At 37.7% G+C, this 25,825-nt stretch overlaps 1 protein-coding gene across 1 annotated transcript in view; it reads left to right on the top strand.

The window, feature by feature from the left end:
- Nucleotides 1-1,229: 1,229 nt before the first annotated feature.
- Nucleotides 1,230-25,825, top strand: part of LOC133775471 (disintegrin and metalloproteinase domain-containing protein 32-like) — a 140,111-nt gene continuing 115,515 nt past the window's right edge. The window contains exons 1-4 of the mRNA XM_062213812.1: nucleotides 1,230-1,286; nucleotides 6,900-6,961; nucleotides 22,823-22,898; nucleotides 25,397-25,473. Of these exons, the coding sequence (XP_062069796.1) occupies nucleotides 1,230-1,286; nucleotides 6,900-6,961; nucleotides 22,823-22,898; nucleotides 25,397-25,473 (272 nt within the window). The remainder of the gene's footprint in view (nucleotides 1,287-6,899; nucleotides 6,962-22,822; nucleotides 22,899-25,396; nucleotides 25,474-25,825) is intronic.

Genomic DNA, 25,825 nt, shown 5'->3' with positions numbered 1-25,825 from the left:
TGACCTAATGATGAATGCCAAAGGTTTAAAATACCAAGAATAAGAGGAAATAAATGAAATTGAAACTAAACAAATAACAAATATCAACAACAAGATGCACAAAATAGACTATTAGCCAGACTAACAAGAGAAAAAATAGAAAAATACAAAAATTAGAATTGCTGGAGATATTACAATGACACCACTGAAATACAAAGGATCATAAGAAACTTCTATGAGAAACTATATGGTAACAAACTGGAAAACCTCAAAGAAATGGATAAATTAATCTACCACGTTTAAATCTGGATGATGCAGACAAGCTAAACTGACTCACGGCAAGCAATGTGATTGAAGCAGTAATCAACATTATTTCTCAAGTAAAAGTCCAGAACCTAATGGTTTTGCTACTGAATTCTACAAATATTTCAAGAGGAAATAACTTCAATGCTTTTCTCAATCTATTCCAAAACATTGCACAAGATGGAACTCTGCAAGTCTTTCAATGAGGCAAGTATCACTGTGTTATGAAAACTGAATGATACAACATGAAAATAAAAGATGTATATCCTGATAAACATAGACGCAAATTTCTCAACCAAATGGTAGCACACTGCATCCAAAGCCAGATCAGAAAGATAATGCATCATGATCAAGTGGGATTTATCCCATCGATGCAGGAAAGGTACAACATTCATAGATTAATAAACATGATAAATCACATCAACAAAAATGAGAATAAAAATCATTGAAATCAGTTACCTTTATTTTAAAATTATTAATTATTTTAATATTAATATCTCAAGGGTTCTTGTCACATATTTAGATAAGAATTCTAAATATCGACTTTTCATAAATGAAACAGGCAACATGGTATTGTTTAGCATTTATTTAGAGAGTGAGAGAAATGCACAGGAAAATGAGAACTTTACTTAAGAGATAAGGAATCAAGAATTTAAACTTGGAGTTTCATACCAGGACTTTCCAGGGAATGGACCAGAGGCTGCAAAGGACAGAGAGCGTGGGGTCAGGAGAGCAGGTACTGGAGGCAGCCAAAAGGCCACCCACACCAGAGGCACAGGGGCGAACAAGAAGAGTGGGTCTGGCACTCCACGACACTTCTTCACTTTCAAAGGGCAGTGGTTACATGGTGGGGCATGTACATGTAGGGGCATGAGATCATGCAAGGGGCATAGTTTTCCAGCTCATGAATCTAATTAAATTAATCCTGTCTGCCTGCCCGTATCAATATGGCAATTGCAAGAGATGCAGAGAAATCATTTGATAAGATTAAACATCCCTTCTTGGTAACAAATTATATGTACAAGAAACATACAACAGCCAATAGCATACTGAGTGAAGGAGAGCTGAAAACAATTCCCATCAGATCTGGAACAGGGATGTCTACTTTAACCACTCTTACTCAATATAGAACTGGAAGAATTAGCAAGAGCAATTCAGAGAAAGGGCCTCAAAATTGGAAAGGAGGAAGTCAAAATATCCATGTTTGCCTCTAACATGATGCTGTACATTGAAAAACATAACACTCCACCAAAAAGCTGTTAGAACTGATAAACCAGTTCAGTAAAATGGCAGATTACAAAATAAACATAGAAGAAACAGTAGCTTTTTATATGCTAATGATGAACTGACTGAAAGAGAAATCAAGAAATCTCATAATTGCCATCATGAAAACATCAAATATTTAAGAATAAGCTTAATCAAAGCAATGACACCTGTTAAGTGAAATGGACACTATAAGCAACAATGAACTGATCAGCTCCTGTCCTGACTTTAGATGTACAATGTAATACTTTATCCTTTTTAGTATTTGTTGTTGTTGTTGTTGTTCTAGTACTATTGGTTGAACTCAGTAATTAACACACAATTATTCTCAGGTGTTTAAAATTTAACTGAAAAGTGATCCCTGTTAAATCTAAGAGTGGAAAAAGAGAGGGAGGAGATGAACAATTTGGAACATGCTCAATCGGACTGGCCGCAAATGGTGGAGTTAGAAATGTGCAGGGGATTCCAACACAATTCCATCAAGATGGCATGTACCAATGCCATCGCACTAGTCCAAGTGATCAATTTCAGCTCACAATTGATAGCTCTGATAGGTCTAAGAGTCAAAGAGATCACACAAACAAGACAAGTATCTGCTAATACTAACTGATAGAATCAAAAAGGGAGAGAAAGATCCAACATGGGAAGTGGGATACACAGTAGACTCATAGGATGGCAGATGTCCTAAACAACACTCCGGCCTCAGAATCAGCCCTCAAGGCATTCAGATCTGGCTGAAGAGCCCATGAGAGTATAGCAGGCATGGAAAGCCAAGATATCATGGAAAAAAAAAAGACCTAAATGAATGATCTCTGTGAGTGAGATCCCAGTGGAAAGAACGGGGCCATCAAAGAAGGAGGTACCCTTCTCCAAAGGGAGGAGAGAACCTCCACTTTGACTATGACCCTATCGGAATAAGACCAAAGTCAGCGAACTCTAAAGGCTTCCATAGCCCTGGCAACTCATGACTAGAGCCTAGGGAGATTACTGACGCCATGAACAGGAGTGTCAAATTGTTAAGTCAGCAACAGGAGTCACTGTGTACTTACACCCCATGCGGGATCTGTCCCTAATGTGTCGTCTAAAGCCAAGTGATGCTATGACTGGTACTGAAACAGTATTTTTATACTTTGCGTTTCTGTGTGGGCGCAGACTGATGAGGTCTTTGCTAATTATATACTGAAGTGATCTTCTGTATATAAAGAGAATTAGAAATGAAAAAAAAAAACAACCTGGTGTTAAAATGGAAATGGCATAGAAAATTAATTATTTTGAAAAAAAAATTATGTAGGATCTCTGTCTTTAATGTGCTGTACATTGCTATTTAATGCTATAATTAGTAATCCAATGGTAGTTTTTTCACTTGATGTTGCTATATGGGCAAAATGTTGAAATCTTAACCTAATATATACTAAATTGATCTTCTGTATACAAAGAGAATTGAAAATGAATCTTTACATGAATGGAAGGGGAAAGGGAGCGGGAGGGGGGAGGGTTGCGGGCGGGAGGGAAGTTATGGGAGGGGGGAAGCCATTGTAACCCACAAGCTATACTTTGGAAATTTATATTCATTAAATAAAAGTTTAATAAAAAAAAAAGCAATGAAAGACCTCTAAAATGACACAGAGATCAGTGGAACAGAACAGAGAGCCCAGGAATTACTCCACATACATATAGCCAACTGATATTTGACAAAAGTGCACAGATCATACATGTGAGTAAGGATAAAATATTCATTTTGTGGTGCTGGCATATATATATATATACATATATATATAAAATATACATAGTATATATTATATATAGTGTATATATATAGAAATTAATTCAATACATCTCACCATATATAAAAATCAACTCAAGATGGATGAAAGATCTAAGTTTATGACATGAGACTATGAAATTACTTGAAGAAAGTTAACAGGAAATACTCTAAGATGTTGGTTTAGGTGGTAACTTTTTGGATAAGACCCCCCAACATACAGGAAATAAAACTAAACATATTGAATCTTATTAGAATCAGAAGCTTAAGTATAGCCAACATTCTACAGAATGGCAAATATATTTGCATGCTATCCGATTAAGGATTAAGATCCAGAATATGTCAGCAACTCAAGAAATTCAACATCAAAAATAGGCCAAATCAAATTAAAAAATGGGCATGGAGGCGGACATGGAGACATATACATAAAAATTAGAATATTATTCAGCTACTAAAACTGAAATTATACAATTCACAAAATAGATGCTGCTGAAAGACATCATATTGAGTGAAGTAAGCCAGACAGAGAAATACAAATACCACATTTTCTCCCTTGTATGTGGGAGTTAAAATTAAAAGAAAAAAATAAAAAGAAATGACTGTGAGTATCAGTATTGCTGCAAATATATTTTTGTGATGCTTTGTTTTCGTTCAGCCATTGGATAAGAACATTATACTCTTACAGTTTTGATGATCTGTGCTTATTTTGAAATTTACTGTGTATTGGTGAAATGTTCACCTTTCCATTTGATATTTTTAATAGTCATTGCCTAATATTCCTGCTGAAATAGGGTTTTACTTTTTACTTATTGCTCTGTTTACTTACTGGAGAAATTCATTAAACCACTGAATTTAATATAAATTGAAATGTAACTTAGAAGGAAAGATAGACATGGACATAGAAAGAGAAGAAGTAAAAAAGGGGAGAGGGATGGAGGTAGGTTGGGAGGGTGGTGGAGGATGGGAGGGAGGAATTGATTAACCTTATATTCTTAGAATTGTATCTGTGAACTACATCAACTCTGTTCTACTTGCATTAATATTACATTAACATGAAAAATAACAGAAAAAAGGCATTTCATGCTAACTCCCATAGTAAAAATATAAAGGAAGCACACTAATATCTTAGTAATTACAAAGTTTTTGTTTGAGAATTTGTTCATCTATGAAGTACATACTGGAACCACTTGAACATCAGTCTACTTTACCAAAAGGTAAAACTTTTCCAAAATCTGTGTTCAGTTATCACATTTAAATTGAACTTACCAAGGAAGTATTTTTTTACCAATGCAAATTTTGAAACTAGTATACCCTGCTCCTTCATTGTCAAGGTCTTCCCTTTTGCATTTCTTCTCTGTAGTTTTTCCCTTCTTCCAGTTTCCCTGTTAATTCTCTTTGTTTCCCACGAACTTTTAAAATTTTGGCATAATTTTAGACTGGTAGATAAATTGCAAACTTCTACAGATAACTCACATAGAGTGTTCACTCAGTTTTCCGTAATGTTAATTGTTACATAACCATGTGGATACATTTTTAATAGATAAATAAATTATTAATGGCACATTGCAATTAACTATCTACATTAACTATCTATAACTTTATTTGGACTTCATCAGTTTTTTTTATTGCTTTCATTTTTTAAAACTTTTATTTAAAAAAATATAAATTTTGAAAGTACAACATTTGGATTATAGCTGTTCCCCCCCCATAACCACCCTCCCACCCACAAACCATCCCATCTCCTACTCTCTCTCCCATCCCATTCTTCATTAAGATTCATTTTTAATTATCTTTATATACAGAAGATCAACTTAGCATATACTAAGTAAAGATTTCAATAGTTTGCACCCACACAGACACACAAAGTATAAAATACTCTTTGAACACTAGTTTTACCATTAATTTGCATGGTACAACATATTAAGGATGGAGATCCGACATGGGGAGTAAGTGCATGGTGACTCCTGTTGTTGATTTAATAACTGACACTCTTATTTATGACATCAGTAATCACCTGAAGCTGCCAAGGCTATGGAAGCCTCAAGTTCACCAACTCTGACCTTATTTAGACAAGGCCATAATCAAAGTAGAAGTTCTCTCTTCCCATCAGAGAAAGGTATCTTCTACTTTGATGGCCTGTTCTTTCCACTGGGATCTCACTCACAGAGATCTTTCATTTAGGTCATTTTTTTGCCATAGTGACTTGGCTTTCCATGCCTGAGAAACTCTCATGGGCTTTTTAGCCAGATCCGAATGTCTTAAGGGCTGATTCTGAGGCCAGAGTGCTGTTTAGGGCATTTGCCATTCTATGAGTCTGCTGTGTATCCTGCTTCCTATGTTGGATTGTTCTCTCCTTTTTAATTATATCATTTATTATTAGCATACACTGGTCTTGTTTATGTGATCCCTTTGACACTTAATCCTATCTTTATGTTCAATTATGAACTTAAACTGATCACTTTAACTAGTAAGATGGTATTGGTACATGCCAACTTAATGGGATTTGGAGTCCCATGGCATAATTCTAGCTCTACCATTAGAGGTATGGACTTCATCAGTTTTTACCATAATTTCTTATTTCTGTTCCTGATTCCAATCTAGTAGACAACAAGTCATGTCTGCCCATCTCCTTTTCACTGTGTTTTGGTCTTCACTTGTTTTTAACAATCTTGAGAGTTTTGAAGAGTATTGGTCAGATATTCTGTAGAATGACTCTAAATTTGGGTTTACCTGATATTTCCTCATGATTAGGCTGAGGTTATATGCTGTAGTGAAGATTACCATAGAACCGAAATGCTCTTCTTGTTAGTCCTATCAGGAATTTCATGATGTTAACTTCATTTATCATCAGTGATTTTAACTTTCTTGTTTCATTCTTGACCATTTACTACATGGGTTATATAGAATCTTGGTTGCTTTGTATTTTCACAGACCTAGGATGCTTACATATTTCACGTTTTTCTGTGATATAGTATTGTTGTTAATTCAGTTTTAATAATCTCTAACTTGTTTTTGTTTTCACTGATGCTCTCTCACTTTCACATGTTTCATTTTACAGGATAGAATCATTACTTAGGTTCACCTCCTTATAGTTATCACAGCCTATTGCCATCCTTGTTCTAACTTGAAAACATTATTTTTAAACTCAAAGACAATACCAAATTTTGGATAAGAATCTTTTCTTCAATAATAAAGGAAGCTTGCAATGAACCTTGGGATAATTTTTAAGAAAGTGTCTAAATAATATTTCTGCCTTATTAGAGTAAGTTTCATTGATGTAAATGCCTATTATCCCAGTGATACCACCTAAATTGGTGTCCACACATGGACGTTTCTTTCAGAAGAAGGTTACAGTTTACTTACATGTAGATAAATTCTTAGATTGAATTTATATTATGAAAATAGTAAGAATGGATCATATAATTTACAAATATCCAACATTTAAAAATATTTTGCTGGCCGATTTTAAAATCAGAAGTAGTCTGTAACATTTTGATTAAGACTTTTAAGCATTCTTTGAAGGATTTTATATAAAGCTACTGTTTTGCCTCTTAGAATAATTTGTTTCACTCAGTTGTTCTGGATTCTTTAGGATCAGATGTCCTATATCATTCCAATAGATGAGACACTGTATACTGTTCACCTTAAGCAGAGGTAAATTTTATTATTTAGTTTTAAAATTTATTCTTATGAAGTTGTTTATTTATAATAAAATGTATATTGAAAACCAGCACATATAGTTGTTGTTAAGAATTTAGTTATCTTAGATGGCCAGTTTATCGCTGTGTGTTAATTAAGTAGTATTTTGTGACTAGAGGTTAGAAAAAACAACAACAACCAGAAATCTGGCCTGATCTCCTGAAGTCTGAGATGCTTGTTATGAATTTGGCAAGACCAACATTCCCTCTATAATCAGGCTTTATGTCACATGATTTTGTCATTTAGGATTTTATTAGAGAGGTTGTACCACCATGAGGATGTAGAGTGAGTGCTTTAATATAGCCACTGGATTTTGTGCTGTCATGGGGCTGGTGAACAGTTTATGGAAAATGGTACTCGCTATATGCTACCCTTCAGAGAATTGAGAAATAATTGAAATAATTTTCTGTGAGGTTCAACACTTTGAAGAAACCTTGTTGAGAAAGGCTATCTTAGAAGTAATTTAAGGCTTTCAAGAAGAGAGTTTCAATTAAATTTTTGGAGTGGAACTAGGTATCCTTCTATTAGGGAGAGCCAAATTATGAGAACTGAAGCAGGCAAGTATACAACAAAGCTTATAGAAAATATTGTGCAGAGATATGAGAAACAGGAAGGTTGCATGAATACATTTATTTTTTAAGATTGACATTTATGACCAGGAAAATATCTTTAAATGGAAAAGAAAAACAAGAAATTATTTTGTTGAGGGGTAGTTTCTTAGAGAAAGATAAAAGGTATAAACAAAGTGATTGCCTGCATTAGATGTCAAAGAATTCTTCCAAAAGAGAGTTAACATACTCTTTTAGACAGAAGGGAAAGAGGACATGGTAGGTGACAAATCTCAAGCTTTTGAAGAAGGAAAGTGAGAGGGCTCACATTGCATTTGAACCTCACATCAGGAATATCAACAGTGTTAAGAAAGAAAATGGAGCCTGGGCTATTGATAAGGCATGTGAGTATTGTTTTGGTAAGTTTCTTGCATGATTGCTAGGATAGCCCAATAACCATTAGGAAACAGTTGCAACTAACTTAATAAGAGAATTAGTGATAAGCAACTATTACGGTGTAGAAGTAGATTTTTTTTTCTAGCGGATACTAAAGCAGCATAAAACTAAGAGATTTGATGGCCTATTAGATATAGTACTTGCAAGAATTTAGTGGGACAGACAAATGAGAGAGATCTCAACCAAGGGATATAGGGTCTCACTGTTGAAGACAACTATATATGAAGTGCTATGGGACGTGCCGAGGTAATGATCAGTTGGTAGTCACTTCAATTAATTAATTAATTTTTAAGATTTATTTGTTTGGCAGAATTACAGAAAGAAAAAAAGAATAATTTAATTTAGAATATGGGAGAGAGGTGCAAATTTCAAAATCCTTTCTTTATAAAAGTTCTAAAAATTTGGAATAGGAAGGATGTAGCTCATCCCAATAAAGGCTGGATATGACAAGTCTGGGGCTAACATGGCCATCAGTAGTGAAAAGCTGAAAGTTTTTAAACAGGGATTAGGAACACTATAGGAATGTTTATTCTCACCAGTTTTCTTCAACATATTACTGTAAGTCCTAGACAAAGAAACTGAGCAAGAAAAGGTAATGAAAGGTATACAAATGAGAAAGAAAGAAGGTAAGTGTTCCTATTTCCATATGATCCTAAGGGCCCAACTAAAACTCTGTTGGAACCAATAAATAAATCAGTAAAGATACAAACTCAGCTTACAAAAACCAGCAGTTTCTTTACACTAAAAGAACAGTTTAAAAAGAAATCAAGAAAACATTTGATTTATAATATATAAAAGTAACATACTTTGGAATAAAATTTTAAAAATTATTGATTTGAGAGGGAGGGAGGTGGAGAAAGACAGTGAGAGAGCCCTGCCATCTGGTTCATTCCCAAAGGGCCTGCGATGGCTGGGACTGAGTCAGGTCAGAACCAGGAGCCAAGAATTCAATCGGGTTCTCCCATATGGTGACAGGAATGCAGTAACTTGATCCAGTTACTGATGCCTACATTAACAAAAGTTTAAGAGAGGAGCTACAGCTGGATATCAAACCCAAATATTCTGATACTGAGTACAGTCATCTTTTTAAAAACATTTTTACTTATATAAGGTGAACAAATAAATCCTTAATAAATACAGATTTAGGAACATAGTGGCAATTCCCCCTCTACCCTTTCTCCCACCCTCCCTCCTCCTTTTTCTTATTCTTTCTTTTAAATTTTATAATAACATACTTTAATTTTATTTTATACAATTAACCCCCACGAGGAGATTTCAGAGCATAATAATAAGAAAAACACTGTTCCATAACAGTTGAGACAAGGGCTGTAAACAATAATCAGTTCTCAGAATGTCATTTTCACTCATATATTTGTATTGTATCACTTACCAAGTTCAGCGAAAACACACAGTAGTTTTTTTTTTTTTGGATGAGCTTATTTTACTAAATATAATGTTTTTCAGTAGCATCCATTTGTTGCAAAGACAGGATTTCATATTTTTTATGGCTGAGTAATATTCCATCATGTGTATAAACTTTTTTTATCCAGTCATCACTTGATGGATATCTCATTTGATTCCATGTCCTAGCTTTTGTGAACTGAGCTGCAATTAAGTTGTGGTTACAGATAACTCTTGCATATGCTGATTTATTTTGGAAGGGTAAATTCCCAGGATTGGGGTTGCTGGGTTATATGGTAGATATATTTTCATGTTTCTGAGGAATCTCTATAATCTCTTCCACACTGGCTGTACTAGTTTGCATTCCCACCAGCAGTGGTTTAGGGAACCTTTTTTTCACACATCCTCGTCAGCATTTGTTTTATTTTATTTTATTAATTCTCTGATTTCTCTGTGAGAGCCATTCTAACTGGGGGGAGGTAAATCCTCCATATCATTTTTATTTGCATTTCCCTGATGGCTAGTGATCCTGAACATTTTTTCATGTGTCTGTTGGCCATTTTAATTTCCTCTTTTGAATATTTCTGTTCAAGTCCTTCGCTCATTTCTTAACTGGATTGTTTTTTTTCTAGTTGTTGAATTTTTTGAATGCTTTATAGATCCTGGATATTATTCCTTTAACAGTTGCCTAGTTAGCAAATATTTTCTGCGTATACAAAGGCTATTGATCTTTGTCCATTAATTTTATATTCTGTCATTTTACCAAGCTCATTATGAGTTTCATGAGTTTCAATAGTCTATTAGTGGAGTTTTGTCATTCTCCTATATATTCTCTCTATATACATAGAATATACAGAGAGAATATATATAGAATATTATATAGAGAGATCTTCTATATATATGCTATATATATGTATCTATCTATCTATCTATCTAATCATGTCATCTGCAAACAGGAATAATTTGACTTCCTCCTTACAAATTTGTAAGCCTTTGATTACTTTTTATTGCATAGTGGCTCTGGCTGAAACCTCCAAGACTATATTCGATAGCAGTGTTGAAAATTGGCATCCTTGTCTGGTTCTGTATGTCAGTGGAAATGCTTCCAAATTTTCATCATTCAATAAGTTGCTCTCTGTGTGTTTTCCATAAGCACCCTTCATTGTATTGAGAAATGTTCTTTGTATTCACAATTTGCTTTAGATTTTTAATCATTTTAATCAAATGCTTCCTCTGCATCTATTGAGATAATCATGCAGCTTTTGTTCTTTAATTTGTTAATGTGATGCATCACATTTATTTGTGATTTTTGAACCATACCTGCATACCAGGGGTTATTATCTCACTTGTTCTGGGTGAATGATGTTTCTGATGTGCTGTTGGATTCGATTACCTAGTATTGTGTTGAGGACCTTGGCATCTATGCTCATCAGGGACATTGATCTGTAGTTCTCTTTCTCCATTGTGTGTTTTTCTGATTTAGGAATTAAGATGATGTTAGCCTCATAGAATGAATTCGGGAGGGATTCTCTCCCCTTCAGTTGTTTTGAATAGGTTAAGACTTTCCACTGTATTTTTATAAGACATATTGAATTCTTCATTTTTAAAAAAATATTTATTTTATTTATTTACAGAGATAATATATATATATATATTTATGTATATACATATATGTGTGTATATATATGTGTGTGTGTGTGTTTGTTTATATATATATGGAGAGAGAGAGATCTTTTATCTGTTGGTTCACTCCTCAGATGGCTGCATCAGCTGGGGTTGGGTCAAACCCAAGCCAGAAGCAAGGACCTTCTTCCAGGTTTCCCATTTGGTGTCAGAGACCCCAGGATTTGGGCCATCTTCCCCTACTTTCCCATGTGCATTAGCAGGGACCTAGATTGGATATGGAGCAGCTGTGACACTACCCTTTGCCTATATGAGATGCTGGCACTGCAGATGGCAGCTTAACTCACTGTGCCATCCATGTCAGTGCCTCCCTCATGCTTCATTTCTAATATTTCAGTTTTATTTCTCTTCAAAATCTCATGGGCAAATTTTGCATTCATGTCATGCGTGGATTTCTTTAGCTCACTAATTTTCTTCTCATTGTTTGTGAGTAATCCTGTGACATTCATTTGAATTCCTTTGCAAGAATTTCATTAGTCTCTTCATCTTCACATTCTCATATTGAAGTGTTGTTGTGTCCTTTGGGGAAGTCATCTTCTCTTCCTATTTTTGTTTCTTATATTTATGCGTTTATTTTTAGGTATTTGTAGAAACACGTTTGGTTTTCTCTACTGATTTTTTTAAATATATTCCTCCCTGGGTTAGTGGTCTGTCTCCTCCTTTAGTGAATACCAAGGGGTGTGTGTTGGGTGGGACCAGGGAGCACTGGTCAGGGCTGAACTGTGGGGTAAGAATCCAGGGTGACACCTAAGTTGGGTGTGGTATATACCCTGTATTATCAGCGGGAAGGAAAGTATGATCGTGCCTGGTGGCATCATGAAAACCTCACATCCTGTATCTGAAGGGATTTAATGCCTGGGGATAGCCCACCCTGGGTACAGCTCTTACCCATGCTATTGCATGAACCATACAGAGGTTCTGTACAGTCCTCAATGTGAGCACAAAAGCCTCTGCAATTACCCACCCCAGGCAATCAGGGAGCTATGAGTCTCTGATGCCAGACACAGTGATTTCCCAGAGCCCCAGTCATACTCCACACCGGATTATGTAGTCACATGGTTCCCAAAGTCACAGCGCACAAGGCTCCTACAGTCACATGGTACAGAAGATCCTCTCTCTGCCCTGAGAGCTTGGCCCATCCATGGAGAGAGCAGAATCATTTCCAGTGCCAGCTACCTATGGGTTTTCCACCTGGGTAGTTAGAGCCCTGGAGCCTGTGGTAGGCTGAGAGGATTGGGGCACCTTCTGTCCTATCCAGGTGTGCAGCCCCCTGTAAAACCTTGCAGTCAGACTAAAAGTAAATTGAACTTGTAGATTTTTTTCCTTCTGATAAAATCCCGTGGTCATGCATGTGAGAGCCGCCACAGAATCTTCTGGCATCAAAACGGTGTCTTCTCCCCTTCGGTTGCTGGGCGCTCTTGTTTTGGGGGATGAAGAGAAAGAAATACACTTTTCCCTCACTGGATTAGGTCGATACCATATCCGCTGCTCGGACTCAAGGCCTGGCCTAGTCAGGGTGGTCTGCAAGGTTCTCTCTCATGCAATGTCACCTGTGGTACTTGCTGCCATAGTATGCCCTCACATAGCTTTCAGAAGCTGGCATCTCTTCTGGCCCCTGGCCACAGGAGTTGTGTGTTGTGTGCCTGCTCACTGCTGCACATCTGCTCTTTCTGTGCTGTTCCACACTGTCCCTCTTGCTTCTATAGAATTCCCACTGCAAATATATATCCAACTATTCCCTGTAAATACACTCCCTTTGCTTTTCTTCTGCTATTTTCCCCTGGTGAAAATTAGCATATCTTTTCACTTTCCAGCCATCTTGGAATCTCTTAAATTTAGGCTTCTTAAGCACTTGGTTGAACACCAATCCAATAAATAATAAATTTAATCAATGAGTGAAAGACCTGAAAACTATAAAATATTGATGAAAGGAATTACAGAGGATAGAAATAAATTATTTATTGATTTTGTCTATATTCTTGTGGAATATTGGTCTTTCTATTGTTCACTTGTTAAAATTTATGATCAGTGGTGCTTTAAGGCTGTGATTATAAAGTAAATTAAAGTTATGTTCTTGTAAAAATTAAAGCAGTGAATGTAAGAATGTGGGGGAGAGGGATTGAGGGAAGAGGTATGTTTATCTCTTAGAATTTTATGTATGAAATACTTGAAATCTGTTTTCTTTATATTAATAAAAATTTAAAAGAAATAAAAAGTACATCTTGCACATGGATTGGGAAAATTAATATTGATTTTTAACTTTTATTTAATAAATATAAATTTCTAAAGTGCATCTTTTGGATTACAGTGGCTTCCTCCCACCAATAACTTCCATCCCACTCGCAATCCTGTCATCTCCCGCTCCTGCTCCCATCTCATTCACATCAAGATTCATTTTCAATTATCTTTATATACAGAAGATCATTTTAGTATATATTAAGTAAAGATTTCAACAGTTTGCACCCACACAGAAACTCAAAGTGAACAATACTGTTTGAGTACTAGTTATAGCATGAATTCATATTGTACAACACATTAAGGACAGAGATCCTACATGGGGAGTAAGTGCACAGTGACTCCTGTTGTTGACTTAACAATTGACACTCTTGTTTATGGCGTCAGTAGTCACCTGAAGCTCTTGTCACAAGTTGGCAAGGCTATGGAAGCTTTTGGAGGTCGCCAACTCCAATCTTATTTAGATAAGGTCATAGTCAAAATGGAAGTTCTCTCCTCCCTTCAGAGAAAGGTACCTCCTTCTTTGATGGCCCATTCTTTTTTTTTTTTTTTTGACAGGCAGAGTGGACAGTGAGAGAGAGAGACAGAGAGAAAGGTCTTCCTTTTTGCTGTTGGTTCATGCTCCAATGGCTCCCGCGGCTGGCGCGCTGCGGCCGGCGCACCGCGCTGATCCGATGGTAGGGGCCAGGTGCTTCTCCTGGTCTCCCAAGGGGTGCAGGGCCCAAGTACTTGGGCCATCCTCCACTGCACTCCCTGGCCACAGCAGAGAGATGGCCTGGAAGAGGGGCAACCGGGACAGAATCCGGCACCCCGACCGGGACTAGAACCCAGTGTGCCGGTGCTGCAAGGTGGAGGATTAGCCTAGTGAGCCGCGGCGCCGGCCTTGATGGCCCATTCTATCCACTGGGATCTCACATGCAGAGAGCGAGATTTAGGTGGTGGTTTGGTTTTTTTTTTGTTTGTTTGTTTGTTTTTTTTTTTTGCCAGAGTGTCGTGGCTTTCCATGCTTGAAATGCTCTCATGGGCTCCTCACCCTGATCCGAATGCCTTAAGGGCTGATTCTGTGGCCAGAGTGCTGTTTAGGACATCTGCCATTCAATGAGTCTGCTGTGTATCCCACTTCCCATGTTGGATCATTCTCTACTTTTTAATTATATCAGTTAGTATTAGCATACTCTAGTCTTGTTTATGTGATCCCTTTGACTTTTTTTTTTGACAGGCATAGTGGACATTGAGAGAGAGACAGAGAAAAAGGTCTTCCTTTTGTGTTGGTTAACCCTCCAATGGCCACCATGGCCAGTGTGTTGGGGCCAGTGCACCGCACTGATCCGAGGCCAGGAGCTAGTTGTTTTCCTGGTCTCCCATGCGGGTACAGGGTGCAAGCACTTGGGCCATCCTCCACTGCACTCCTGGGCCACAGCAGAGAGCTGGCCTGGAAGAGGGGCAACCAGGATAGAATCTGGTGCCCCAACTGGGACTAGAACCCAGTGTGGCGGTGCCCCAGGTAGAGGATTAGCCTATTGAGCCGGGGTGCCCCCTTTGACTCTTAATCCTATCATTATGATCAATTGTGAACTGAAACTGATCACTTTGACTAGTAAGATGGCATTTGTACATACCACCTTGATGGGATTGAATTGGAATCCCCTGGCACATTTCTGTCAATCACTTTGCTGACTGTTTTTATTGCTGGACAGAAACTTCTCAAACCGATGCAATCCCAGTTGTTAAATTTGGCTTTGGCTGCTTGCGCCTCCAGGGTATTTTCCAGGATGTCTTTGCCGGTGCCAATATCTTGCAGGGTGTCTCCAATGTTCTCTAATAATTTGATGGTGTCAGGTCATACATTTATATCTTTAATCCATGTTGAGTGGATTTTTGTGTAAGGTGAAAGGTAGGGGTCTTGCTTTATGCTTCTGCACATGGAAATCCAGTTTTCCCAGCACCATTTGTTGAATACACTGTCCTTGCTCCAGGAATTGGTTTTGGATCCTTGTTCAAATATCAGTGGGCTGTAGAATTTTGGATTGATTTCTGGTGTTTCTATTTTGTTCCACTGGTCTATCCATCTGTTTCTGTACCAGTACCATGCTGTTTTGATTATAACTGCTCTGTAATATGTCTTGTGATGCCTCTGGCTTTATTTTTGTTGTACAAGATTGCTTCAGCTAATCGAGGTCTCCTTTGTCACCATATGAATTTCAGCATCATTTTTTTCAGATCTGAGAAGAATGTCTGTGGTATTTTGATTGGTATTGCATTGAATCTATAAATTGCTTTTGGGAGAATGGACATTTTGATGATATTGATTCTTCCAGTCCATGAGCATGGAAGATTTTTCCATTTTTTGGTATCCTCTTTCTATTTCCTTCTTTAAGATTCTGTAATTCTAACCGGAGGGATCTTTAACGGCCTTGGTTAAGTTTATTCCAAGGTATTTGATTGGTTTTGTGGCTATTGTGAATGGGATTGATCTTAGCAGTTTTTTCTCAGCCATGGAATTGCCTGTGTATACAAAGGCTGTTGATTTTTGTGCACTGATTTTATATCATACTTCTGTGCCAAACTCTTCTATGAGTTCTAATAGTCTCTTAGTAGAGTTCTTTGGATCTCCTAAATAAATAAACATATCATCTGCAAAGAAGGATAGTTTGAGTTCTTCCTTCCCAATTTGTATCCCTTTAATTTTTTTTCTTACCTAATGACTCTGGCTAAAACGTGCAGAATTATGTTGAATAGCAGTGGTGAGAGTGGGCATCCCTCTCTGGTACCAGATCTCAGGGGAAATGCTTCCAACTATTCCCCATTCAATAGGATGCTGGCTGTGGGTATTTCATACATAGCTTTGATTGTATTGAGGAATGTTCTTAGTATACCCAATTTGCTTAGAGTTTTCATCTTGAAGGGGTGTTGTATTCTATCAAATGTTCTCTCTGCATCTATTGAGATAATCATATGGTTTTTGTTCTGCAGTCTGTTAATGTGGTGTATCACATTGATTGATTTACTAGCATTGAACCATCCCTGCAACCAGAGAAAAATCCCACTTAGTCTAGTTGGATGATCCTTCTGATGTGTTTTTGCATTCCATTGTCCAGAATTTTATTGAAGATTTTTGCATCTATGTTCATCAGGGATATTGGTCTGTAATTTTCAGTCAATGCTGCATCTTTTTCCGGTGTAGTGATTAAGGTGATGCTGGCTTCATAGAAAGAATTTGGGAGGATTATCTCTTTTTCAATTGTTCTGAATAGGTTGAGGAGAATTGGAGTTAGTTTTTCTTTAAATGTCTGGTAGAATTAAGCAGTGAATGCATACGGTCCTGGGCTTTCTTTGCTGGGAGTGAATTTATTACTGATTTACTTTCTGTCTCAGTTATGGGTCTGTTTAGGTTTTCTATGTCTTCATGGTTCAATTTAGGTAGGTTGCATGTGTCTATGAATCTATCCATTTCTGATAGATTTTGCTGTTTGCTGGCATACAAGTCCTTGCAGTAATTTCTGATGATTCTTTTTATTTCTGTGGTGTCTGTTGTTACATTCCTTTTTCATCTCTGATTTTATTGACTTGGGTCTTTTTTTTGACAGACAGAGTGGACAGTTAGAGAGAGAGACAGAGAGAAATGTCTTCCTTTTGCCATCGGTTCACCCTCCAATGGCTGCCGCACTGCGGCCGGCGCATTGTGCTGAACCAAAGCCAGTAGCTAGGTGCTTCTCCTGGTCTCCCATGTGGGTGCAGGGCCCAAGCACTTGGGCCATCCTCCACTGCACTCCCGGGCCATAGCAGAGAACTGGCCTGGAAGAGGGGCAACCGGGACAGAATCCGGTGCCCCGACTGGGACTAGAACCTGGTGTGCCAGTGCCGCAGGTGGAGGATAAGCCTATTGAGCTGCGCGGCCCGCGACTTGAATCTTTTTGCTTCTTTTTTTAGTGAGTTGGGCCAATGGTGTGTGAATTTTGTTTATTTGTTGAAAAAAACAGATCTTCATATGGCTGATCTTTTGTAATTTTTTTCGATTCAATTCTGTTGGTTTCTTCTCTGATTTTAGTTATTTCTCTTTTCCTACTAGATTTGGGTCTGGTTTGCTGCAGATTTTCTAGATCCTTGAGGTGCCTTGAAAGATCATTTATTTGGTACCTTTCCAATTTCTTGATGTAGGCACCTATTGATATAAACTTTCCTCTCAACACTGCTTTTACTGTATCCCATAAGTTTTGATATGTTGTGTTGTTATCCTCATTTACTCCAGAAAGTTTTTGATTTCTTTTTTGATTTCTTCTATGACCCAGTGTTCATTCAGGAGCATGTTGTTCAGTCTCCATGTGTTTACATATGCTCTAGGGATCCTGAATTGCTACTTTCCAGCTTCATTCCACTGTGGTCTGAGCAGCTGCATGGTATGATTCTAATTCGTTTGAATTTGCTGGGACTTGCTTTATGGCCTAGTATGTGCTCAATACTAGAGTAGGTTCCATGTACTGCTGAGAAGAAATTTGTGTTGGAAAGATGTGTTGTAAGCAGCATATGGATACATTTTGTTCCTTAATCCATTCAGCCAGTCTGTGTCTTTTAACTGGAGAGCAGAGGCTATTAACATTCAATGTGAGTATTGATAAGTAGTGACTTTACCCTGCCATTTTCCCAAAGATATTTCTAATATATGCTTTGAACTTCCTGTGATCTTTTTCTGTGTGGTTTCCTTCTATTACCTTCTTTCATGTTCATGACCGTGTTTCTATGTTTCTGTTTGTAGCACATCTTTAAGCATCTTTTGCAGGGCTGGACGAGTGGTGATAAATTCTCTCAATTTCTGTTTGCTATGAAAGGTCTTAATTTCACCTTCATTCACAAATGAGAGCTTTGCAGGATATAATATTCTGGGCTGGCAGTTTTTTTCTCTTATTACTTGGGCTATATCTCGCCATTCCATCCTAGCCTGTAGGGTTTCTGATGAGAAGTCTGCTGTGAGTCTAATTGGAGTTCCTCTGAGAGTAATCTGACGTTTCTCTCTTGCACATTTTAGAATCTTTTTTTTATGTTTCACTGTGGTGAGTTTGATTACAATGTGTCGTGGCTAGGATCTTTGTTGGTCATGTTTTTTTCCGGGTCCTATGTGCTTCCTGTACTTGGATGTCTCTGTCCTTCTCCAAACCTGGGAAGATTTCTCCTGAATGTTGGTTTTTTTTTTAATAGTATCCTGTAGATTCTCAACAATATTTTTAGATTTCTAATTTCCTCTTCTTTTCTTTGGTTTGACTGTATACTTTCCTGTGCTCTGTCTTCTAAGTCGGATATTCTCTCTTCTATCTCACTGATTCTGTTTTTCTGGCTGTCAACTGCATTTGTTATTTGTTGCATTGAATTATTCATTTCATTTTGATTTCTCTTCAATATCACAATTTCATATTCTACTAGATTCCTCATTTATTTGGTTCCTCCTTAAGATTTCATTTTCACGAGGGAGATTTTCTGTCCTGTCCAGTATAGATTTCTGTAGTTTATGAATTTGTTTTTGAGAACTTCTAAATATTCTTATCATAAATTTTTTGAAATCCATATCTTGCATTTCTTCTACTTCATCATGTTCAAAATCTTGTATTGGGGTGTTATGTTCATTTGAGGACATCAGAATGTCTTCTTTGTTCTTGTTTCCTCGGTTTCTGTGTTTGTTGCTTGGCATTGTAGAGATATTTGTTGGTTTCTTCTATTTTTTTTTCCTCACTGTGGTGGCTTTTCTCATTACACTGTGGCTTTAAATTAAGTGGATTGTCTGCTTTTGGTGCATCTCTAAGGGCTTGTGGTGGGTGTGGCCAGAGATCTCTGTTCTTTTCTTCAGGGTTAAGGGTGTGCCAAAGGTGACACACCCAGGTTTGGCGTGGTAAATATTTCTCTCTCTCTCTCTCTCTCTCTCTCTCTCTCTTGTTTAATTCAGAAGGGAAGTAATTCTGCACAGCTGAGCTCTTCTCCTTGATGGCAGTCAGTGCCTGAGTGCTAGCCCCAGTGGGTATAATATTAGTCTGGTCTGTCCCAAGGATCACACAAAGGATCTGTGCAGTCCTCAGTGTAAGCTCAGATTCCCCTGCAATGTCTCCCACCGGGTAGCCAAGGTTACTGAGTTTGTGGCATCTCCCACTGAGAGTACTCACTCATGTCTCAGGCTCACCGTGAGTTCTCCCACACACCCTCATTTTTCTTTTCACAGTCCCAGTTCATAAGCTCCACACATTCAGTAGGTCTTAACCTCCTGTTATTTCTCCCCACCAGAGTCCGGTTTTCCTGCTTGGCTGAGGGCAGGCCCAGCCCTGAGCTGGTGTAGCTGTTATGTATGTCCAAACTGGCACCTGCTCTTTGTCTTGCTCACCTTTGTAATGTGCATTTAGAGAGAGAATTTTGTCTGTACCGGTCACTTTTATTTATTTTGTTTCTCTCCTCTAGTTAGGCTGGTGAACTTTCCCCCACGGGGCTTCAAGCCTCATTCCCGATAGGCTCTTCCTGCCACTTCTCTGCCAGTGTCTTGGGCTACTGCAGTTTCACCTCACCTCCTTTTCCAGTGCTGGTGCGTAGACTTGGCGGCTGGGGTCCTGAGCTATGGGTGCCCGTGGCCTCCACATAGGTCCACCGTGTCCCCTAGTTCCAGAAGAGTTTCCTCTGCTGTTTTTTCACTAACTCTTCTCTGAAATTACAGTATCTCCACTTTTTTTTATTAAACTTTTATTTAATGAATATAAATTTCCAAAGTATAGCCTATGGGTTACAATGGCTTCCCCCCTCCCATAACTTCCCTCCCGCCCGCAACCCTCCCCCCTCCCGCTCCCTTTCCCCTTCCATTCATGTAAAGATTCATTTTCAATTCTCTTTATATACAGAAGATCAGTTTAGTATATATTAGGTAAAGATTTCAACATTTTGCCCATATCGCAACATAAAGTGAAAAAACTACCATTGGATTACTAATTATAGCATTAAATAGCCATGTACAGCACATTAAAGACAGAGATCCTACATAATTTTTTTTTCAAATTAATTAATTTTCTATGCCATTTCCATAGTATCTCCACTTTTAATATAATATCTTTTCCTGAACTATCAGTGCACTCCCTCCCTATTCTGCCATCTTGGAGCTGCCCCAAAATTAATATTGTTAAAATATTCCTACTATTGAAAGAAAGCTATACAATTGATGTAATCACTATTAACATCCCAATGACATTTTTCTTAGAGAAAAAAAAATCTTAAAATTCCTATGGAACTACCAAAGGCCCTGAATAGCCAAAATAATCTTGAGCCAAAAGGATCTGATATGGAGGTATCACATACTTAATTTCAAAATATCCTGCAATGCCCATCTTCTTTTTCTCAGTGAAGCCACAGAATGAGGGAAATAAATCCATAGAAGTAAGGATAAATGTTAAAGGTGAGAAGGAAAAATAGCCTTTAATTCAATGCAATTGGGGCCAGCATTGTGGTGCAGTGTGTTAAGCTGACATTCTGTCACTGGCATCTCATATAAACTCTACTTCAAGTCTCAGCTGCCTCACTTCTGATCCATGCTCAGGTAATATGCCAGGGAAAAGCAATTGAATATGGCCCCTGCCATCCATAGGAGACTCAGCTGGAGATCCAGGATCCTGAGGATTCTGGATTCAGCATGGCCCTGCCCTAGCCTTTGCAGAGGTTATTTATTTATTAGTTTTTTTAATGAACAAGTGAATGGAAGATCTCTTTCTCCCTGTTCCCCTGACTCTGTCTGTCTTTCTATAACACTTTGCCTTTCAGAGCAGTAAAATAAATCTTTAAAAATTAATTGAATACTGTGGAAAACTTTAAGGAGTAGAAAATAAACTTACAAAAGTAGACGAGAAGACATGTGAGAAACCAGGAGGAAATGTTATTGCTAAAACTGATGAAGTGCTTCAAAAAAGGGAAATGTAGTCAGCAGTATGGAGTGCTTCAATATAGAGTATTTGGCTTTAAAATTCCTTTTGCAATTTGACAATAGGGGGTCATTTGTAACCTTTTTGAGACTGGTTTCTGTGGAGGCATCACAACAGAGGCAACTGGGTAGTTTAATCTTTCCATGGGTTGAAGAGTGAGCATGCAGATAGATGAGGAAGTATAAGTAAAACAGCATAATATGTGTAAGGAATGATACCAGAGAAGGTTGAACATGGAAGTTTTAGTACATATAGTGAGATGGATATGTGTGTTACATAATCTTTCACTTCATTATAAAAGTAATACATTTGTATAGGTGTAGGTTTTCCATTGGAATAATTGGAAATTGTCATACTATTTCAATTAGTTCACAGTGCTATAAAATTTAAAGTACTTCCCCCCTTGTTGTTGCAGCCTATTCTTATTTCCCTTAAAGAAAATAAGAGATGGAAGGATTAAGGAAAGAGATGGAAGTAGTGGGGAATGAGTGAGGAAAGAAGAACAGAGAAAAATTAAAAAATATATGTTAAAATTTTTATTTATTTGCATAATATTTAAATATATCTGAAAAGAAAATACCTCGTTTATACAAGGGTTGATAGGAGGCCAGCACTGTGGCACAGTAGGTTAATCCTTTGCCTGTGGCACCAGCATCCCATATGGGTGCCGGTTCTAATCCCAGTTGCTCCTCTTCCAATGCAGCTCTCTGCTATTGCCTGGGAAAGCAGTAAAAGATGGCTCAAGTCCTTGGACCCCTGCACCGGTCTTCCTGGCTCCGGGCTTCAGATCTGTGCAGCTCCGGGCATTGTGGCCAGTTGGGGAGTGAACCAGCAGATGGAAGACCTTTCTCTCTGTATCTCCCTCTCACTGTCTGTAACTCTATCTCTCAAATAAAAAATAAAAATCTTTATAAAACATAAAAAAGTGGGGGCCAGCGTTGCGGCTCAATAGGCTAATCCTCTGCCTTGCGGGGCTGGCACACCGGGTTCTAGTCCCTGTCGGGGCATCGGATTCTGTCCCGGTTGCCCCTCTTCCAGGCCAGCTTTCTGCTATGGCTCGGGAAGGTAGTGGAGGATGGCCCAAGTCCTTGGGCCTTGCACCCCATGGGAGACCAGGAGAAGCACCTGGCTCCTGCCTTTGGATCAGCGCAGTGCGCAAGCCACAGCGCGCCAGCAGCGGTAGCCATTGGAGGGTGAACCAACGGCAAAGGAAGGCCTTTCTCTCTGTCTCTCTCTCTCACTGTCCACTCTGACGGTCAAAACAAAACAAAACAAAACATAAAAAAGTAAAAAAAAGGGTTGATAAACATTTTTTCCAAAGGTCCAGAGAGTAAATATTTCAGGCTTTCAAGGCCATGTAGGATCTGTCAGAATGACTTAACTTTGCTGTTGTATCTTGAAACCCGTCATAGACAATATGTAAATGAATGAGTGTGGCTATCTTCCAGTGAAACTCCATTTACACACACAAGAATGGGTTAGCTTTATCTGAAATTATCAGTTCACTGATCAATGCTTTATGTTTCAGAAAGAATAACAAAGTTCTCTCTTATATTCAGATATTTTTTAGTGGATACTTTTATGGTTTATTTGTATAATCAAGGATCTGAGAGTTCTCATTCTTCGCATATTCAGGTAAGATGTAAGTTCTGGATTTTAAAGACATTAAAAACCATTTTGTACATTGAATAAGATTCACAATGGGTATATTTAATCATTTGTTATTAATTTTTCTTGAATTTTTAATAAAGAAAATCTAGATTTGCTTAGCATCTTTCATAGTCCTTAGATCCGAGATGTTATTTAATAATTCATTTATATATATTTTGTTAAATAAATGAAAATAAAGAATAAGAAAATGGATAGAGATGGTTTTTGGACAAGAATACATATGTCTTTTTTATAATGCTACCTCCCATACTATCCGTTAATAAATCCTACCAACTCTGTCTTTCCACCTATATATCAGAATTCACCCTCTACCTCTGCCTTCATTCACTGATATGAGGTCTGGGATCAAAATTCCCCTATGAGTTCTCCACTAGCTCCTATTTTATATTGTACTCTATCCTTGGTACTCTCTGCATTTCCTTTACATGTTTTATATTTCTTTATGGTATTTATTAATATGTGCTGTGTTAACTATTTTATCTACTTTTTGTCTCCCCAGTAAAATATAAATCTATATGAGGGGAAAGTTTTTGATCTGTTTATTTATATAACTACAGTGCCTAGGACATCGCTCAAAATTCATTTGGTTGAAAATTAAAACCTGCTGAAATATTGAACAGGCTACCATGTTTCTTCACTTTTATGGGCCATTTTGCTTGCTTGCTTTCCTCCCCTTAATTCCATCATAATGTGTTATTAAGAAATCTTGCAGTTGTTTACATCAAAATTTATAATGCGGCCAGCACCGTGGCTTAACAGGCTAATCCTCCGCCTGGGGCGCCAGCACACCGGGTTCTAGTCCTGGTTGGGGTGCGCGGCTGCAGCAGCCATTGGAGGGTGAACCAACGGCAAAAAGGAAGACCTTTCTCTCTGTCTCTCTCTGTTTCACTATCCACTCTGCCTATCAAAAAAAATTATAATGCCGTTTGAATCTTGGAAACTATATAATCTGTCCTTTTTTTCTTTGACAATGTTATTTTTGCTTAAATTATCGTATTTGAAAGGCAAAGAGAGAGAGAAGAGAAGAGAGATCACTGATTCGCTCCCCAAATTGCCTCAATAACCAGTGCTGGGCCAGGAGGAAGCCAGGATCCAGGACCTCCATCTAGGGCCCCCTACGTGGGTGGCAGAGGCACAAACATTCCCTGTTATATTAGATGGAAATTGTATCAGAAATATGGCAGTAGACAGTGGGATGCAGGTGTTTCAAGTGGTATTATAACCTGCTTCTCATGTACATTACCACAGCCCCTGCGGCAATGCTTTCTGCCCTGTGTGTCATTAGCTTAATTTTATTGTGGTCAAAAACCAAACTCTGTGAGATATTTGCCCTTTTAAATTTGTTGAGTCCTGCTTTATTGCCCAGAATATGGTTTGATTTTGTAAATATTCTATATGTCTTTAGAAACTGAATCCCATGATTTTTAGATATAGCTTTCTCTTTTTTTATAAAAGATTTATTTTTTACTTGAGAGTATACAGATGGAGGAGAGGCTGAGAAAGAGAGAGGGAGAGAGAGAGAGAGAGGGAGAGAGAGAGAGAGAGGGAGAGGGAGAGAGAGAGAGGTCTTCCTTCCATTGGTTCCCTCCCCAATTGGCCGCAAAGGCCAGGACTGCGCCGATCCGAAGCCAGGAGCCAGGAGCTTCTTCTGGGTCTCCCATGTGGGTGCAGGGCCCAAGGACTTGGGCCATCCTCTACTGCTATCCCAGGCCATAGCAGAGAGCTGGATCGGAAGTGGAGCGGATGGGACTAGAATGGGCGTCCATATGGGATGCCAGCGCTTCAGGCCAGGGCGTTAACCTACTGCGCCATAGTGCAGGCCCCAGATATAGTTTTCTACATTTATTAATTAGGTATACAGTTCAAATCTGTATATTTTGAATGCTTGAATTATCAATTATTAGATACAAATCATGTTTACAATATTTTACTGTGCATATTTTTCTCTACTGATACTTCTTGCCTCATGGTCTACATTTCCCTTTTTAATGCAGTTTCATAATCATCCTTTTTGTCTGTGTTGTCAAGGTGTATTTAATTCTTTAAACTTTCTGAATCATTGTTTTATATATATATATATATATATATATATATATATACACACACACACATATATATATACACACACGCACATAATAGTTTGTAGGGATTTAAAAAATTAAGATTCACAATGTTTATCTTTTAATTGACAGATTTTATATGTAAAGTATTTATGTGAAATATGAGATGACACTTTGGAAGCAGCCCATAAAACTGTAATCCAAATCATGATTTATGAATAGTAGTTAATGTAGTAAAAGTGACAAATATATGAAGTCTCTTTCTTGTCAATGTCACTTAACTCATACTGTAGTAAACCAGATATCTTGTAAAAAATGTTCATAAGTTCCATCAAGTATAGTAATAGAAACTCATTAGAAAGTTTTTTCAATTCCCAAATAACCATTTTCTTTCTTTCCTAGCCTCAGTGCTACTATCAAGGGTATGTTGAAGGATATCCAAATTCCATTGTCACGCTCAGCACATGCTCTGGACTCAGGTTATTTGTTTTTTGTCTTTGATTACGGAACATAATTGTTACAATGTTTGCAGCAAATTTATTGTTTATATTGAATTTGGATCTGGAGGAGGATTCTTATGTCAAGATTATTCAGTGGCATACTCCTCTGCTTAACATATTGCTATTTTTCTTATTTCTTTTCACTTTCCCCACTGAGTAGAGACATTTCTAACATCCTACAGACTTCTTACTTTTCCATGCTCACTTATTTTCTTTTTTAGTACAGAAACAGCATCCAGCGATGCTTGACTAGAATGGGAGAAGCTAAATTTAAGATTGTGTGGTTTTTCAGCAAATAGAGAATTTGTAAATCTATGTATTATAGTGTTTG

The sequence above is a fragment of the Lepus europaeus genome, chromosome 16, assembly GCF_033115175.1.
Source record: "Lepus europaeus isolate LE1 chromosome 16, mLepTim1.pri, whole genome shotgun sequence".
NCBI classification, from domain to species: Eukaryota; Metazoa; Chordata; class Mammalia; order Lagomorpha; family Leporidae; genus Lepus; species Lepus europaeus.
The sequence above is the reverse complement of the archived record's forward strand: the minus strand, read 5'-3'. Positions and strand labels throughout refer to the sequence as shown.